The 18124-nt window shown below is 40.6% G+C and overlaps 1 protein-coding gene and 1 pseudogene across 1 annotated transcript in view; both read right to left on the minus strand.

Moving 5' to 3' along the window:
• Positions 1-9843: 9843 nt before the first annotated feature.
• LOC106964350 (tripartite motif-containing protein 16-like) lies at positions 9844-14856 on the minus strand (annotated as a pseudogene).
• A 781-nt stretch (positions 14857-15637) lies between these two features.
• The window catches only part of col18a1a (collagen type XVIII alpha 1 chain a), a 45672-nt gene continuing 43185 nt past the window's right edge, over positions 15638-18124 (minus strand). Inside the window, exons 38-40 of the mRNA XM_015059829.1 lie at positions 17902-18099; positions 17213-17328; positions 15638-17116 (exon numbers count right to left, since the gene is read on the minus strand). Of these exons, the coding sequence (XP_014915315.1) occupies positions 16906-17116; positions 17213-17328; positions 17902-18099 (525 nt within the window). The 3' untranslated portion in view covers positions 15638-16905. The remainder of the gene's footprint in view (positions 17117-17212; positions 17329-17901; positions 18100-18124) is intronic.

Raw genomic sequence — 18124 nt, forward strand, 5'->3', positions numbered from 1 at the left:
GCTTTAGCATTAGCTTAAGCTAAATACCATGTTGGTATAGCTCTTTAGCCTTAGCAGAACTAATTTTATCAGTGGTTTTAGAGTTAGCTTAACTAACTTTTAGCCAGTCAATAGGGTGAAATAAAAAGAAGGAAATTAAATATTTTCATAATCACTGTTTTTGTGCTCGGGACAGCAACTTTAGACCTCACTGTAATGGCAGCTGCTTCTGCTACAAGAGGAACAGTCCCAACAATGATTGACCCCTCAACTGATGTGTCAGTCATCAACCCATGTGACTATTTATCACGGTAAATAGTCCTGGCTGTGTCTGAATCAGCGCGTCGCCGATCCGTTCACTCTCAGACAACAGGTTTGCTCTCTGCAAGAGCTGTCACTGGCTTCCCACTTGCTCAAACGGAGAATGAGAAAAGTGCAGAAATCAGAATGGGAGAGCGAGGAGCTGACGTTCATCACTCGAGTGCCGAGGCTTAGCCTAAGAGGCTTGAATAATCAGTATGCTAAGCTGTCAGGGCGTGCGCTCACACCTACCACACGCTTACCAACTCCTGGGCGCTTTTTAATCAAAAAAACGCCAAGAGGCAGCCGACAGCGCCGAGAGATGAGCTTTAGAATATCTGTTACACTTTTCACTGACATTAACAAACATAAGCCGCAGAGACGCCTGTTTTTTTTCGGTTTCCTCTACTGTCTTGTTTCATGTGCTTACTTCATTTAATAATGTTCAGTTCCTGTGGTTAAATGTTTAAAACAAATGTACTTCCTGCATGCAGAACTCCTCCACTGGCCTGCAGAACCTCATTGTGGACTCAGAAGGCTCCATTCATCATTTGAGCTGAGTCATCTCAGAGAAACGGTGGCAATAATGGATAAATAATCGCGCTGCATTCACACACGGTGACGTAGCTGCACCCTGTCCGAGCTGGGGGCATTCAGAGGTCAAACCTGTGTGGAAAGGAGAGCTACCACTCGTTTTCGACTCGCTGCAGGAAATGACCTTCCGTTTAAAGTCAGTGACAATCTACAGATGATTCCAAACTCATCTCTGAATACTTATACAAAAACAAGGCGTTGTGTCGCTCCACTATCAGCTGATCAGAGCTTCCTTGTCATCTCTGCTGGAACTTTAAATCCGAATGACGTTATCTGTTTAGATCGAAACGGGAGACTGAATCCGACTCTGCGTGTAAACTGCAGGAAGCTTCCTCACTGCTTATCAAATGTTAAACATCTGCGGATCTGATGCGATGCCAAGTTCACCTCTTCCTCATGATGAATCTGCTTAGTATTTAGTCTTCAGACAGATGACTCTACCCAACTCATGGTACCTGTCACTCTACAATCTGCACTGTTAGCTCATTAGTGAAAGAAATACTTCACGGGGATATTTTTATTTTTTTTTTTTCATTACAATCGAAAAAACTGTATCTGATTTAAAGAGAATAACTAAAAGATAAAAAATGGTTTAACTTCAATTTGCTTGGCTAATTTCACTATTTTCTGTAAATTGAAAAATCAATATTTCACCTGCATACAATAATCAAACATGAAATAATTAATTTGTTTCCCATGAAGAGATGGGGTTGTACAGTCTGATAACCCCTTTAATCTTGTAGATCTGCATTTTACCAATGTATTTCTTTTAGCACATGCAAAAATGAGCTAACGGTAATGATCGTGCAGTGACGGCAACCTTCTTAACTTTACGTAGTTGAATACAAGCTACCATTAGCACTGCAGCAAAGAACAATCAGTTTTAGCTTTATTTCTGTGTCAAAGCAAATACTATATCTTGAAATCATCCCTGCTCATTAAAAAATAATAGTTGAAGCTTCAAGGAGGAAGGAATGCCTCTCCTTCCCGTCTTCCCTTTCAGATGATGGGTCAGCCGTTCTCTAACAGAGCAACGCTGTAAACCTAAAAAACAATCCTTCCCGACAATAATTCATACCAGAAACCAAGGACCGGCGGTGCGAGGCATTACTGAAATTGAACGCGGCACCTTCTAAAAGTCGAAGCCATCCAGGAGAATTATGGTTGGTGAAATCTGAGGACCGTCCTGTCGACGAGGAGCAACAGAGTGATGTAATTTAAGCTTGTGAAGGTTTCAGAGATCAATCAGAAAAGATGGAGGGTAAATGAAGGCAGAAGCAAACTAGTGCAGTAGCTCCAGCCTTCCCTGCTGCTTCCCCAGCACCACTCTGGGTGGTGAGGGATGGTCATGAACAGGCGGCCCCCTCTAACCCGGCTGCTATTTTTATACCCGCTAATACAGGGGTGGAAGGAACCAGCTTAACCAGTGAAGTGACGAGAAAATATTGTCGTTGGCCTCGACTTCGCAGCCAGTAAAACCAATCGTGCGAACATGTTGAGGAAAGCTGAGGCAGAATTAGCTTTGTTATTTTATAATCAACTTGGAGCTCCAATAGTGTAACCCTGGACACCCTGCAGCCTGTGTGTTTTCATCACAGTCCATCAAGTTTATTTGTATGGCACATTTCAGCAACAGGACAGTTCAAAGTGCTACGAGTTCAAGTGTTTACATCATAAAAACAAACAATGAACAACTGAAACATTACATTTTTCCAAGTGCCGTCATTACTGACCAAAATGTTGGTCAATGTTTCATTTATTATCATGTGAAAGCATCTTTAACAGCTGAGCTTTTGGTCCAGATTTAAAGGAAATCAGGCTGTTTTACAATTTTCCAGAAGTTTGTTTCAGATTTTTGCTGTAAATCTATAATAACGTTTAATATCTATTTTAATAATGTGTACAAATGCAAGGTTACAAAGAGTCTGAAAATGTTAAAAGAAAAGCAGTTTCTGATGAGGAATCGCATTACAGGTGCAGATAAAATCGATTCTATAAGAAATGCTGTTGCTTGTCCTGGAAATCCTGAGTCACTTCAAAATGCTCTATTGATTTTAAAATACATTTACGTTATGCGTCTCTGCCACTCCTATTTACGAGTATATAGCATTATGCTAGTGTCCTCGGCCATGATTCTGATATTTTTATTTAGGAAAAAGCAGGGCAGCTGAGCTAACCTACTACTGGTAACTTAAGCTACAGAATTTTATGCACAAACCTATTTTTTAAAATAGAAACCGAGAGAACCTTACAGAATATATATATATATATATATATATATATATATATATATATATATAATAAAGTCATATTTGCTTACGCTTGTCACATAATTTAAGCAGAATCTCTAGACCGTTTGAATAAAAATTGGTTTCTGAATTCAATTGTGGCCCTAAAAACTGGTCTAGTATCAGTAGACACTGAAGACTTGCATCTCTAAATGTAAATAGGACAACTCCGTATAATTAATTTCCACTAAAAATGGCAACTTTTTAGTCTGAGGTCAGAAAAGTGTTTACAAGTAAACACTGGACAGACAGTGCAGGTCTATCTGTCCAAGCAGGTTCACCCTGAGAGCAGGATGCTAACAGAAGTCTCTTCATATGGTGCATTTGGTTTTCTCCAAAAATGGCGCTTCACATTAAGGACAAACATCTCAACTTTGGTCTCATCTGTCCCAAAGATTCTGACACAAAAACCTCCAAGTTTCTTTCGGGTTCAGTTTCACAAACTTTTGCAGCCAGAACAGTCTTTCTTGGTCAAATTTTCCAAACTATTTAGTCCCACCATGACCTTCAACAACTCCGTCCCGTCCACTTTATTTACATCGGATAAATTCACAATGAATGTCATTTTCTAGATTCTTTTCAAGAAAATATGTACAAAAAAACCTAAATTTTACCGATTTATCTTAAAGGTACATTACAATCATTGACTTGCAGTCCGTTCTAGTACCAGACAGTCTAATTTAATTTATAGGGTTAATTTTTTGGACTTGGAGCAGCCCAGTCAAAGTCCTAGCTTAGATCTTATAGAAAGTCTGCAGAGGGAGCTAAAGATTAGGGTGATTACTGAAGTTAAACAATCAAAGCACCAAAGGAAACATGCAAAAAGCTGCTCACAAGTAAGGGACATTCACTGCAATGCTAACAAATATTTCCCTGTTGATTATTGGTAAAGGTTTTCAGTTTTTAATTTAAAGAAAATAGGCTTTATTAAATTAGATGAAAAGCCTGAAAATACATTGATTCAGATGGTGTTAGTATAAATCTGTGTGGATAAATGGATAAAACTTGCACTTTATTTAATAATTATGTTTTCCTATTATTTTGAATTTAAATAAAACCAAACAGCATCTTTGCCCCCACACAAAACGTTATTTTAAAGTGAAACACATCAGTTTGCCAACAGGAAACGATCCGTTTCAGAACAGGAAATGGATCCTGTTGGACCCCAGTCAACCTAGACAAATTCATCCTTCAAAATAAAACACTGGAAACAAAAACAGACTTCACCTCCCTTCAACAGCAGAAAAATGGATTATCACAAATTTAGGGGACAGATACTGTTTGTCAGTCTGTCTCCTGTTGATCCTACTGCTGCCTGTCATAACAATGACTTTCAGTTGGATTAAAGCAGATTTAACATCACTAAAGCAACAAAACAAGCCCTAAAACTGGATTATGTTGGCCTTTCAAGTTAAAGCCCAAATACACCCTTCAATATAAAAGCCTCAGTATTTTGGGGGGTGGGGAGGTTAGGGTTTATTATTTAGTCTGGATTTAAAGAACAGGTACGAATGTCCTCATGGGGTCTAACGGGGATTATATGGGCCTTTCAAAATAGAAGCTTACAGAGAAAATAACTGATTAACGAAGAGGTTTAGGATTCCTGGTCGACTTGAAAATCAGAGCAGATGTGATATAGAATAACACAGAATACAATATACTGCCTTTTTGTGCCAGAAAGTGTTTTAAAATTATTTATCCACTCTGAACAAACATTTGGAAGCGGATGTGGTTTTATTTCGGTTCTGTACTTTCAGTATTTATTGCCTTAAAAATATTTAAGGGTTTTGCTTACTTCTGTTTTGCAGTTTGGATCTGCCGCCTCTGGTCTTCCTAGTAAACAAACTCAACACAACAGCTAAAACTCAGACATTAATCAATGCAAATCAATTAAAGTAAACCGTTAACCTCGTTAACCAAATTTTTAATTTTGTTGCTCACTGGACTCTGAAGTTTTGAAAGTTGATTTGGATCTGATAAATTAAGCATCTCAGCATGAGTCTGTCTTTATCAAGCTAACCGCTGATTAAAACGTAACGTTATATCACTTTGCAACAGCTACCATCAAACTCTGAGCCAGATCCTTCTCAGGAAACTCCCGCCACATTCGGAGCGCTGAGCCGGGCCAGCGGGAAAACCGGAACGGTTCGAAAAGGCCAGGACACAAAGAGCCAGCTGCCTTCCTGCAGAGCCGTGGCTCTGCAGGAAACGTGGCTCACGGTTCGCTGTGGGCGTTTGCTAATAGTCCAGCTACGTCACATAATAAGGGCAGAGCTCTGAAGACACGTCTTTGACTTAATCCAGCTTCCCTCAGTGTTACTAAAGTAAACCTGCTCGCTGTAAATTAAATACACAAGATGGAGATTCAACTGGAGCTTCATGAGGCTCAGATTACATCATAAATGTCAAAAATAAAAGGAATTTCAGCCAAAGAATGGTATACGAATAATAAAGTATTGGTTTAATCTAAAATTTCCAAGAATTTATTACTCCAACATGTTTTAAAATTTACATTGACTCACTTTGAGCATCTCATGTTTCGCTCATTTACAGTGACAAGTGGTCAGTTTTCCAGCTTATCGGCTGAACCTCAGTCTGAGAGGAAAACCTTGTATACAGTTAAAATAACTTTATACATAACCTTTATATTAATGAATGTTTAAAAACATTTTTACATTATTTTAGATTTTCTCGATTTACATTTAATTTTAAATTAAATAAATACCTAAAATCTAATGTTACAATGTATTACACTGTAATCATAGTTTTCATTTATTTCATATTTTAATCATGAAAAATGAGTAGTCTAACTTTATTTAAATATAAATATTTTCATGTAATTATAAGTAAAATTTAAATAATTAAATATATAAATGTATTTAAATAAATTGCCAAAAATTTGAAAAGGTGATTTTTAATGTTCTGAAATTGTTATAATGTATAATAAGCATAAAATTAAAGGTGGATGAGTGAATGTAACAAGTGTAATAAAATTCAAAATGGCAAAAATCTTACTTTTTCATTCATTAATTTGTCTGCAGGAATTTGAAGCAGCTTTTTTTTTTAGTCTTTGCTGTAAGGTCCAATTTTCAGATTTGATAAAGTGGCTTTAAAATCTCTTGGCTGGCAGTATTGATGTCTAAAGCACTTCAGTATAATCACACACACGGTCTCTCTCTCGCGCGCGCGCGCACAGCGAGCACTTCCCCTTCCTGGTGGAGTGCAGGATGTGCTGCTGAAGAACTAAGCAGTTTTTCTCCTCCCTGCTGCTGCCAGGAATGCTTTATGAGCCGCGTTAATATCGGCGATCCGCTGCCAGAAGGATTGCCTGATTCAATCAAGCGTCTCACTGCCTTGTAAAGTCATTACGCTTTGTGCAACGTCATGCGTTCTGGAGCCGACCAACAGCCCCGTGTTTTATCCCGCCGTTTGGAAGTGGCCGCAGCTTCTCCAGGAACGGTAAATAACCAGGAGAAACAGAACCTTTTCCTACTCAATCGCTGCTCCTGGCTGAAAGTTGGAAAATCTCTGGGAATGTGCATGTGAGGAAGTTTATATCGGAATATCAAAGGGAGGAGGGAAAGCACTGTGACCTCACTGACGGCATCTCCTGGAACTGTGTCACTTTACCGGAGGGAAAACTTGGACTGTGCATCCGGAAAAGGCAAAGGTGACATGGAATATTTTTGGACAAATAGTGTAAGAACTCCCAAAGAAGAAAAGCAATCAAGCACTGAAGGTTGGAGAAGCAGAGACTTACCTGTCAGGGTGGTGGTTGGTGGGACGGAGAAGTGAGGAGAGTCAAAGGGTCCCGGGGTGGTTCGGGTGGAAGGGGGTCCCGGTTCGGGCTGGAAGCAGGACTGGAGGGTGGTCCAGGTCAGGGGAGGAAGGATGGAGTGACAGGGAGCAGGGGGGAGAAAAATAAACGCCGCTTGGCTCTCCCTCCCTCTCTCCGTTCCTTCCTCTCTTTAACTCTCCTTCCGACACACACACTCACACACACTCGCTCAGAGGCAGAACGCTGAAGTCACTCAGATAAAAGCCAGAGAAAGACTCTTTACATTTACAAGCTCAGCTACAGGAGCAGGGGGAGGGTGCACAGAGCTGCCCCTCCCAACCTGCTGCAGCCGGCCAATGGGTGGAGGCAGACGGGAGACGAATCAGCCAATCACAGCAGGGACAGCCAGCCTCAGCGCAGTCGCTCATTTCCAGCTGGAACAATTAGAAAGTAAACAGAAACATGGAAAGCTGCTGGTCTGAAGGAAGGTGAACGCTGGATGGTTTAGTTCTTTATTTACAGCCTGTAACTGAGAGATCACCGGTTTCTCTCCAAGATGAAGCAAGTAGAGGAGCCACTATACCACGAACGCTTCTACTTTCCCTTAACATAGAAAGTACTCCTAGATCAGCTCCTCTGTTTCTCTTTGTGACTGGTCTCTGTTTTCTCAAACTCCCAGTCGGTAGTGGCAGATGAGAAGGAAGGAGAGAAAGAAGGAAGGGACAAAGATGGCAAGGAAGGAAGAAATGGACAAAGACAGGAAGAAAGGAAAGAGTGAAACTATGAAAGGAGGGACATAGGAAGGAAAGTATAAAGAAGGGGTGATGACAGGAAGGAAGATGGACGGGACTAAAACATGATGATCGGAAGGAAAGAAGAGACGAGGATAAGAGAAGGACAGACGAGGATTAACAGGAAGGAAGATGGAAGGGGCTAAGATAAGAAGAAAGAAAAGGTTCAAGATAGGAAGGAAGGAAATGTTCAAGATAGGAAGGAAGGAAAAAGGCACAACTACAAAAAGAAAATAAAAGCAAGGTAAGAAGGTAGGAAGAATCAATGATGGGAAGGACGAATGAAAGGGACTAAATTAAGGAAAATGTGAAGGGTGAGGCGAGGATAAGAAGAAAGGGAAGCAGGAAGTAACTACAACAGGAAGAAGGAAGGACGGATGCAGGGGCTGGGTGTTGGACTGGCCAGTCAAAGTGCAGTTGAGGTTAGAAAGCTCCAACATGGAACCAGATCTCCAGTGGAAGGAAAATCTGTTGGATTGACTGATTTCTTTAACAAACAGAAAACAGAATCAGTTTCCTTTAAAGCTGCTTTACCATAGATAACCATCAATTTCTCATGATCACTAAAACTGATCATGAAAATAAACAAATCTCTCCAGCCATGTCTTCATTCAGGGCCTCTTAATATTTTAAAGGTGCCGACTAGACTCCACTATGGAAAAGTCAAAGTAATATTGTTATGTGGTTGCAGGTCTATTTGCTGTTTTTTTTCTAATTTCTGGATTGATAATTTGGAAAGGAAATGAATTTCCCAGTAGCTGTGGACGGTAGCATCCACAGCGCAGAGAGTAAGAGGAGGCCCAGACTCCAAAGCAGCGCTGCCATTTAGAACGGCACAGTTTACCGAACAGAACCGATACGAGGCCCGTCTGTGTCAGCGGGAGAGGAACAGACATAAAAAATTCATCAGAGGATGGAAGGAGATGTCACATCGAATATGTAGCCGACTGCACTGATGACTGGGAGCAGTCAGCTGTGTGAGGACGATGGAGCAGCTTTAAACGCCATCCTGCAGACCAGCCAGCCAGGAGAGAGGAAGATGCAAACATGCTGGAGATACTCATCTGATTTAGAGGTGGTGATAAAGTGGCTTTAGCATTTCTTTTATTAGATAAAAACACTTAAATGGCAGAATATTCACACAGAGGGTTAAAGACAATGAGCCGTGTTACATATGTGATTAAATGTCAGTTAGCTGTGGTCTTTAACATCTCCAACTGGAAATATTAGCATGTAATCAGAAGTAGCACACTTTAAAATGCAGTAAAGTAAAGATGAGACACTTATTGATACTGCAGCTTATTTAAAGCAAAAATTTAACAATTAGTGATATTGTATGATAAATTTCACCTGAACCTTCAGACAGGACGGAAATGGTAGTTGGAGGAATACGGGCATTGGTTAAATTCAGATCAAACAAAAAGTTTAAAGGAAATTAAAAACCTGCAATAATCTGGAATCAAAAACACTTCCGTGTTTGCATTTTAGTTTTCTTTTGTTTTCAGATTTTCTTATTGTTAGAATGACCTCATGTTCTTTCGTAAGCTAAGGATAGAAAAGTCACAACAAACTATCTGATTTTTATCTGGTTGTCAGGTTAAGTTGTTGACATCAGTGAACACTTCCACTAATCTGCTGATGCACTAATAGTGGAGCTAATTTTTTAGAGCTCTTTATTCATTTGTTCCAGATAAATTTTAGGTGCTAACTTACTTGACTGTTTCGAAAACTTTCAGTCGAAGAAAGTTCAACATCTGTGTTGAAGTTTTGGTCCTTTTGCAGTATTTTTGCAAGCACAACAATAATGTAAGGATAAGTATTACAGTATCCTGATAACTCAGGTTATCCATTTCCTTCAGCATCACTGCTGCATCCGAAGTGCACAAAGAAACGTTATCACAGATCCTTCCCCCCAGGAATTTGCTTCTACCAAACTCAGCAACTGTTTGCATCTTTTCTGTTTACAGTTTTTCTATTTCTTGTAGTCTGTTTTTGTTTTCTGTGCACAAATATAAACATCTTGAACATGTTTTTAAATTTCCTGCTGAGTTTCACATACCTTTTGATCTGAATGTTATTTTAAATAAAATAACAGGTTTCTATTTATCTTTAACTTTATATGAAAAAAGACAAAAAGTAAAACCAGAAAAAAGTAAAACAAATCATCATGCCTGTTGACATGTAATTTTACATCATTTCTTCGGAAAGGATCAGGTAGAAGATACGAGATCTTCCTGCCCCTTCGTACTCATCAACCTACAAACATTTAAGTATCCTCACACCAGATAAACTCTTACATTGTTTCCACATTTAATGACACTTAAACCTCACACACTCATCTTTAAGTGTAGAATTATTTGGACATCAAAAATAACATGCTATACAACATATTTCCCAATAAGATCCTTTTAAACTGTTTCTTAAGATGCTGATATACCTGAATCTGCACACTGTAGGACAATAAAATATATTTCTATTATTAAATAAGTTTTCCCAAGTAATTCAACATATTTCCTGACATTGTAAACTTGGTGGTTGTTTTTTGCTCTAATTCCCAGAGTATTAGCTGTTAAACACATTAGAAGCTCAAAGAACAAAGCAGCTTTGTGGGTTTAGTTAAACTTGGGTTGGTTGGGTGTCAGTGAGTCAGAACCACTGAGTAAATACAGCTTACAGATCTGACAACTGCAGCGTTGTGTCTCCGCCTTGAGTGTAATTAAAGGGGCCCAATACGTGGTTGTCGCGTGGTCGTATCATTACCCTCACTGCGTCGTTTCACAGTACTTAGCTATTACTGAGCCTCCACTGAACACAGCCGTCCTCAGAGTGTGATCCCACTCTGCAGCTGTGGGTCAGCGCTCGCTCCCACTCTAACCTCCGTCAGTCATGGGGACTTTAATAAATAACATGCCATTCAGGGAGTCCGGATCTCTTCCCTGAGCGTTACTCAGGCGAGGACAGCGAGGAGTTTAGCAGGAAGTTATGATGTTGGTTTATTTTCCTGTCCGTCTCCGGGACGCTGAGCCCTCCAGTCAATTAGTATAAGCCTTCTAACCATTCGAAGCTGGAAATCTGAACATGCAGATTGGATAAAACTGAGTGGGAAGTGACAGCTTGTCCTGATTATTTTTAGGTTGTCCTGCTACTTATCATGCAACGGGCTAATGGGTATATGTGAGACTGGATCTGTAAAACGTTGCCTTCAGGCTCCAAATGTTTAATCCAATCATTTTATGGCGTTTTAATTTTTTTAGTGACTGATGGGCACAGATCCTAAAGTTTTTATCTTCCATGAAGTGGTCATAAACAAACTGATAGATGTCTGTCTGGGGCCGATGCAAGTAAGACTAAGAAAATTAATTAATGTTTATTTATATAGCGCCAAGTCACAGCAATCTGTCTAAAAAATAAAATAATTCAATCGTACATGCATTCCAATCAATCCCAGTTATCAAACAACACAGTAGGCTAAATTATTGATTCAAAGAAGTTTAAAATGTTTCTGGAATCCCAGCAGATTGCATCCAGTCATGAGCAGGTACCGTAGCGTCGTTGACTTTATAGCAATCCCTCATAGCGAGCATGCATGTAGCGACAGTGGACAGGAAAAACTCCCCTTTAACAGTACCGGTTCTGGTACTGACCCCGGTTCAGAACCAGAACCGGGCTCAGTACCATTGGCCATCTGCCACGACCGACTGGAGGTTTGAGAAGAAACAGAAGAACTGATGTAGGATAATTTTCCACTTTCATTAAAGTAAAAAGTTAATAGTAGAGGAGCAGTTAGTTGATGGCAGCATTATCCCAGCCGATGCCCTCCGACAGGAAGCAATAACAGCCAATTAGGATGGCTAATTGTCTGAAACTCACTACGCTTATTTGGATAGAAAATAACAGAAAGCAAAAATGTAACAGTTAAAATAATGCAAATAAAAAAAGTGGTCAGTTTGTCCTCCAGTAGTCTAATCGTTTGGCAGCATAACTACAGAAGTAATAACCTAAGCCAGTCTAACAATCAGCTTCATCAAAGAGCAAAGTTTTCAGCCTGGTCTTCAAAGTGATCAGGGTGACTGCCTCATGGGCTAAAATTGGGATCTGGTTCCAGATAACTAAAGGATCTGCCTCCTATTCTACGTTTTCAAATTCTAGGAACCAGCAGTAGACCTGCAGTCTGATGGCGAAGCGCTCTGGTAGGAACATATGGACCAATCAGATCTCTGGCATATGATGAAGCTTCATTATTAAGAGCTTTATTTGTGAGAAGGATGATCTTAAATTTTATTCTGGATTTAACTGGGAGCCAGAGAAGGGAAGCTGAAGTAGAAGAAGTACGATCTCTGTTTTTAATTTTCATCAGACCTCTCCTTGCAGCATTTGGGTCAGCTGAAGGTATTTGTGAATTTTCTGATAAAGGTTTACTGTAATCCAGCCTTGAGTAACAAATGCATGGGCTAGTTTTCAGCAATACTCCTGGACAAAATATTTATAAGTTTGATAATATTTTGATGAAATCCTGGAAAATTGTTTTGATATATGATTTAAATGACATATCTTGGTCAAAAATACCATCTTTACATCATTATTTACTGACAGGTAATTGACATACCAGTTTATTTTTCAGATTTTGGTTCAAAAACAACTTATGTCTTGTCAGAATTAAAAGGAAGAAAGTTTGTCAACCAAACTGATGGGAAAACATGAAGATTCCCAGCATCTTAAAGGTAATTCACTTTAACTCAGATCAGATTGTTGCTCCTTATGTCCCTGGATGCATTAGGTGTGTTTGAGATGCTTCTGCACTTCAGATGACAAAACTCACAATTTATTGTAATAGTGAAGATAAAATGTTCAAGAGACAAAAATTATTTTTCAGACCCAAATCTAAATAATTTATAAGAAAATAGGATCAGTTCTATATTGACGTTAGTTTCTGAAGCAGTTCACTTCAGTTTCAACTGATTTAAACCAGAACAATGTTTATTCAGTTGAAGAAAAAGCAGACCATCAAAACACATCAACACAAATATTTAAGCAATATTTTTAGAACCCAGAGAAGTTTAGATTTTTAAGTGGAGACAATGAAACATCATCAGTGATGTCCATTACGACTGCTGGAACACAAACACCTACATTTAAACCAGAGAGAAGAACAGGAGAGACATGAGACCAACAGACCCTGATCAAAGTCAGAGAGAAAATCTATTTGGGTTTACAAAACTCTGCAGAGGATCCTGAACTAACATAAACTCCAGCCAGCAGAGGCTGAGTGAATCTGGTCTGGACTCTGGATCAGAGTCATTGTTTCAGAGACTCTGTAGAAAGACACAATACCTGCTCCGTGATCCAGGTACACTCCGACTCTGGAGGAAACTGGGCCCGAGATGGAGGTCCGGATTTCATTATGAATAAATGTATTACTGTTTTGTTCACAATCCAAAGCCCAAGATTTGTCATTACTTCCAAATAAACATTCATCTCGTCCTGTTCTGTTGATATTCTTGTAAGTGACTGCTACATGAACCCATGACCCGGTCCTCTCCACCTCCCAGTAACATCGTCCAGTCAGACTCTCTCTACTCAGAACCTGAGGCCAAACAGTGAATCTGTCTGGGTGGCTGGGATAAGACTGAGGTTGACCAATCCTTGTCACCTTCCTGTTCCCCTCTGATAGTACCAGCTGTCTGAATGCTGTATTTGGATCCAGTGTGATTTCACATGAATATTGTAAGAATCCAGCTCTGCTCTTTGGTTCTGGTTCTGACAGTAGAACATCCACCTCAGTGACCATCAGTGAGATGTTTGTCCATGAGTCTCTCAGGACGTCCTGTAGAGTGTCTCTGAGCTCTGACACAGCTGCTGTCACGTCCTCAAAGTGTCTCAGAGGACGGATGTTGATGCTGGATGAGTGTGTGGCTGTAATGTCCTCAAAGTGCGGTGGAAGGACCTCTAAGCTGGATGAGCCGTTAGGCTCCCTGGCTGGCAGTGAGGGGAAGTTGAGGAGAAACTGGTTGTGATCCTCTGTGTGTGAGAGCTGCTCCAGCTCAGCGTCTTTCCTCTTCAGCTCAGTGATCTCCTGCTCCAGCTTCTCCTGAACGTCTTTGACTCGACTTACTTCAGTTTCCTGCTGGGATCTGATCTGCTGCTTCACCTCAGAGCTTCTTTCCTGGAGGAGACGGATCAGCTCAGTGAAGATCTTCTCACTGTCCTCCACTGTTTTATCAGCAGAGCGATTGATGGCCTCCACCTCCTGCTGAAGCAGCTTCACATCTTTCTCCTGGTCCTGGATTCTCTGCTGGATGTTTCCTCGTCTCTCCTCCAGCTCTCTCTGCCTCTCAGTCCTTTCTGCTGCAGCTGATACTGTGTCATGCCCTTTATGTTCCAATAAACAGAAAGCACAGATACACTTCTGATCAGTGCAGCAGAACATCTTCATCACCTCATCATGCTTAGAGCAGATGTTCTCTTGGAGGTTCTTGGACGGCTTCACCAGCTTGTGTTTCTTTAAAGGAGCCACTTCATAATGAGGCTGAAGGTGTTTCTCACAGTAGGAGGCCAGACAGACTAAACAGGACTTGATGGCTTTCAATTTTCTCCCAGTGCAGGAATCACAGGCCACATCTTCATGTGCAGCATAGAAGATGTGATCAGCAGGAGCAGCTTGGAGTCCAGTCTTCTTCAGCTGCTCCACTAAAGCTGCTAGCATGGTGCTCTTCTGCAGGACAGGCCTTGGTATGAAGGTTTTCCTGCACTGAGGGCAGCTGTGGATCCTCCTCTGATCCTCTTCATCCCAGTGGGGTTTAATACAGTTCATACAGTAGCTGTGTCCACAGGAAGTAGTCACCGGGTCCTTAAGTAGATCCAGACAGATCGGACAGGAGACGGTTTCTCGGTCCAGTTGAACTGCCTGCTGCTCCATTTCTCCTCTCAGTCGCAGTGATTTGGTTTCACTTCCTGAAAACAGAAACGGGGTCGAGCTCTGATGTGTGAATCAGTGGAGAGAGGCAGCAGCCAATTAGCTTATCTTCAGCAGATGTTGGCTCTTCTTCCTATTTGAGCAGGAAGAAGAGGAACCCTAAAGTAAAAGTTTAACTGTCTTTACAACAGTGTTCTGTTCAAAACAACTGACAGCAAATCTCTAAGCATGTACATAACACCTGTGTGCAACCTGGTGAGTCTCTGCACTGCTGTGACAGACAACTTCATAAAATGCATGCAGGGGGTGAGAGGAGCATGTATACTCCATCACAACTGCGGTCTGTGGGAGTTTTTGTGGGTGTAGTGAGGGACTCAGACCTGAAACTTCAGTCACAGTAAGACGATTACAAAGTCGGCCTTCTATCAACTGAAAAACACCTTCAGGGTCAAAGGAAGAATGTACCAGCAAGATTCAGAGAAACTCGTCCATGCGTTTATTTTAAGTCACATTAATTAGTGCCACGGTGTTTTCACAGCGGCAGCTGATCCAGAACGCTGCAGCTGGGGTTCTCACTAAAACCAGGAAGATGGAGCACATAACACCAGTTCTAACATTCTTCCACTGCCTCCCTGTAGCTCAGAGAAGAGACTTTAAAATACTGCTGTTAGTTTATAAATCACTGAAAGGCTTAGCACCACAATACATTAAAGATCTGCTGCTATTGTATCAACCTTCCAGGCCCCTCAGGTTCTGGTTCTGCTCTGCATCCCCAAAACCAGAACCAAACATGGAGAAGCAGCATTCAGCTTCTATGCACCACAAATCTGAAACAAACTTTCAGAAAACTGTAAAACAGTCAAAACACTGAGTTTCTTTAAGTCAAAGCTAAAATCCTGCCTCTTTAGAGTTGCCTTTGATTAGATGCAAGATACCAAAATGAACGGTTAAATCTTTCAATACAACTCAAACTTGTCTATAGAAAAACACAACAGTAATTGAAAAAGTATTTAATTCAGTGCCTGGGTGAGACAATACAGTCATACAAAAAAAAGCATATTCACAGAAACAGTTGAGACATCAGGCGAGGAAAAGTACGAAGCTCTGACCTCAGCATGCTGGTTTTTCTGACAAATATTAGCCAGTTTGCTCTCAAACGTTTCACAGTGTGGTAAAAAGAGCAAAATATTTATCTCAGGATCAACATTTAGTTTAAAAAGAACACTGTCCCCTGGATGAGCAACATGAATGATTTTAATTCAGTTAAATGCACCAGCTTCTGGAAAATATCAGCAGAAAAGCCTGTAGTGGTGGGGTGTGTGATAAGGCACAGTTTCAATCTTTTTTTTTATGTTGTGTGAAAATAAAATGAGTATTGTTTTCATTTTATAACTTCATTTAAAAATAAATATCTATTTTCTTTATTTATTTTAAAATCCTTATAAATTTGCTGTAATCCACCGTTACCCCAAGTCCAGTGGTGGGCACACTTCCGCTAATCCGCTAATTCTTTGTTTAGCACTTTAGCATTTTTGTTAACTATTGTTTTTAGCGCACATAGCTTCTCCTAAAAATTATTTCTCTGGATAAATCCTAAAGCACCAATTTAGTTGGCTGTTTTGTAAACTTTCACTTGAGTAAGGCTTATAAAAACAAACAAAAAAAAATGAAAGAGAAAACAAGATGTGATTTATTAAAGCGATAGTGGTTGTAACTCTGCGGCAGCTTTAGCATTTGTTGTGAAAATATTCCTGTAAACAAAGTGAATTGATTGCGCTTTAGCGGGACTGTTTGAGTGGTGCTTTAGGATTAGCGCAGCTAACATCGTATCTAGCGGTGCCCACCACTGCCCCAATCTATGCTGAAGATGAGAACATAAAAGTAAAAACTCAACTCCTAAAAGAAATGCTAAAAATTGGAGGATGGATGAAGACAAAAAAAATTGATAACATAAAAATGAACACAAATAACAAACATGTAATATACAGAATAAAAAAAAATTGAGGATACTTTCTGCACTTAAAAGAAAATATGTGCCACTGCTCTGGAGATAAAGGACCAACAGTTTCCTGCTGGATCCTTTTCTTTAGCGTTTCTGGATGCTGAACGTCCTGGCAGGCAGGAAAACCCCTCGGGGGGCAGTTCGTCCTCATGTTTACAAGCTGCGTTAGCATAAAAATTAAAAGGAGGGGGATAAAAATTTACCAGCTGAGTTTACAAAAATTTATTTAGCTAGGGCCCTGAACGCAGAGGATGGATTTATTATTTGGAGGGCGACGTGAAGGCGTTCTCTATGCAGAGGACGATGTAGGAGCCGGAGCAGCTGCTGGGCGTCTGCTGCAGGAGGCGGCCGCTCTGCAGGGACGACGCCAGGCCCGTCACAGCGTGCTCGCCCGCCCGCCACGTTTCACAGTAATGATCCATTTGCCGGTGGCCCTTTTGGCTCGATCCGTGCCAGACCATCTTCTCTGGCCTGGAGGGGGAACAAAAAACAAACAACAACTTTAAATCAGGCGTGGAAACAAACACGGCCACAGATTAAAATCTGGAACGGTTAACAAAGACTCACCATGCACTGTCCCTGAGGATATCTCTGCCGTCAAACGAGTATAACGGTACATTCTCCCTCATTTTGTTGCTGTCCTCACTGAAGATGGACTCCCAGCTGCTGAACAACACTTGGTTCTGAAAGGGGAAGGAAGGAAACGGTCAGACTCATAAAAAGAAATCCATGAACAAAAATTTGGTCATTTCAAAGCACCAGATTCAGAAAACGGATGAAAAGCAGCTATTAGAGTAGCGATTGACCTTACTGATGCAGATGTTTTCCAAAAAATACTTTCCTGTTCTTTTTGTTTCCTTTTCAAAGACTTTGACAAAGTTGACCTAGTTATTTATGGTAAACTACATTTGACAGACAGGATTCTCTGTAAGTGTATTTGAGATTTCATAATTTCAAAAAGTCAGAGGTAAAAATAGATCATCACAGCATCTTTTATGACCCATTCAGTCAAAATGACTCTAGTACAACCTCTTCTTGGGAAGCTAAAGTGCCTAGCCTTAATGCTACTTGATAGTGTATTGACTAGTGTTTGTAAGGATCCAATCATGGAGCAACATCTACTTTCCTTGGCGTTAACTTTTGTTGAAGTTTGTTCATTTTATGTCTTACAGCTTTTGTGGCCAGTTCTTGTAAAAATACATTTTAATTTAGATTTGGCTAGATAAGTAAAGGATGTATCTGGTCAGTTGTCTTACCTTCAGGTTCATGATGGGGAATCCGTTCCTGTCCGACCTGCGGACGATGGTGTAGAGGTCTTGAAGCTTGGAGGACAGGAAGGCTCTGAACGTTCCCTTCAGACCAACAGCGCGAGCCTGCTGGAAGCACAGGAAGTCCGCCCCGCGAATCCCTCGCATGTTGCCGGTCTGAGGCGCGTTCAGCGCTACGAGGTGGAGCTGAAAGAGAAGAGAGGCTAGCTTT

This window comes from Poecilia latipinna, unplaced genomic scaffold, assembly GCF_001443285.1.
Source record: "Poecilia latipinna isolate Pla-1442-1.1 unplaced genomic scaffold, P_latipinna-1.0 Scaffold1661, whole genome shotgun sequence".
NCBI lineage: Eukaryota > Metazoa > Chordata > Actinopteri > Cyprinodontiformes > Poeciliidae > Poecilia > Poecilia latipinna.